The 970-nt window shown below is 40.1% G+C and overlaps 1 protein-coding gene across 1 annotated transcript; it reads right to left on the minus strand.

The window, feature by feature from the left end:
• Nucleotides 1–251: 251 nt before the first annotated feature.
• On the minus strand, nt 252–710 carry LOC149545971 (toll/interleukin-1 receptor-like protein). The gene has a single exon (XM_089793870.1). It carries the CDS (start codon nt 708–710, stop codon nt 252–254), a length of 459 nt encoding a protein of 152 aa, XP_089649996.1.
• Between the last annotated feature and the right edge of the window lie 260 nt (nt 711–970).

Below are 970 nucleotides of genomic sequence, written 5' to 3' on the forward strand. Positions count from 1 at the left end.
TCACGAAACTGTGATGGAGGAGGCTTCTTTAGATTTTATTCTCAAGACAAATGTGATGATACTATCCAGCACCGTCTTCTCGCCACTAAAGCATACACAACAGAGAAAAGAAATAAAACAACATTGCTTAAAATGAATTACATTCGCTATGTAATTTTCCATGCAGTAAATTCTTTTGATCATAGACACATTTTTAAAATTAAGTAATAAAAAAATTGATGGGAGAAAATCGTTCTGGACAGTATTTACACTCACTCCTTATTATCGATAACTTGACCCACACGGAATGAAACAATGTTGAGCGCGTTCTTCCACTCCTGAAGCTTTTCTCTGGTGAATCTTCCCGTGTTTTCATAGTAGGAAAATGCGTCCGCGAAGGCTCCTTTAGCATAACGAACATGGTCGGGCTGAATGTGATAGAAAACGGGAATGATTTGTGTGCCAGTTTTTAGCATAAATGAAAGCTCTTCAAGACACCAGGGTGATTGTCCGTAGTTGGTTGAGAAGACAGCTATATGAAGTTTAGCTCTGCTTATGGCCGCTTCTAGCGCTGCAGGGAAGAACTCCCCCAATTCAAGCTCTTTTGAATCAAGAAAAACCCTAAGCCCCATGCCAACCAGAGTATTATAGAGAGAGCTGGCGAACGTTTTCTTAACATCAATGCCAAAATGATTGATAAACACATCATATGACAACTTTTCCTTCGGCATTATCGATGCGCAAGAAGCATAAGAAGATGGTGCAACTTGTTCAAAAACATTTGAAGGTTTATTATTAGTGGTGGGTGTAGATGACGACGGACTAAACCAAAAGAGGAAAGAAAAGAAAGAGCAGCAATCAAAGATGGATAAACAGGGGCATCGAGGCGAGGGATAAGGTTCAAGTTCGTCCGAAGCAGTTGCAGAGGCACAAGGAGATGCCATTGAGTGGTTTGAGATTTCACCCCTCAAAAGAAAAAGAAATCAAGAAA

The sequence above is a fragment of the Cupressus sempervirens genome, chromosome 7, assembly GCF_028749045.1.
Source record: "Cupressus sempervirens isolate cs-2001-9-10 chromosome 7, ASM2874904v1, whole genome shotgun sequence".
Taxonomy (NCBI): Eukaryota; Viridiplantae; Streptophyta; class Pinopsida; order Cupressales; family Cupressaceae; genus Cupressus; species Cupressus sempervirens.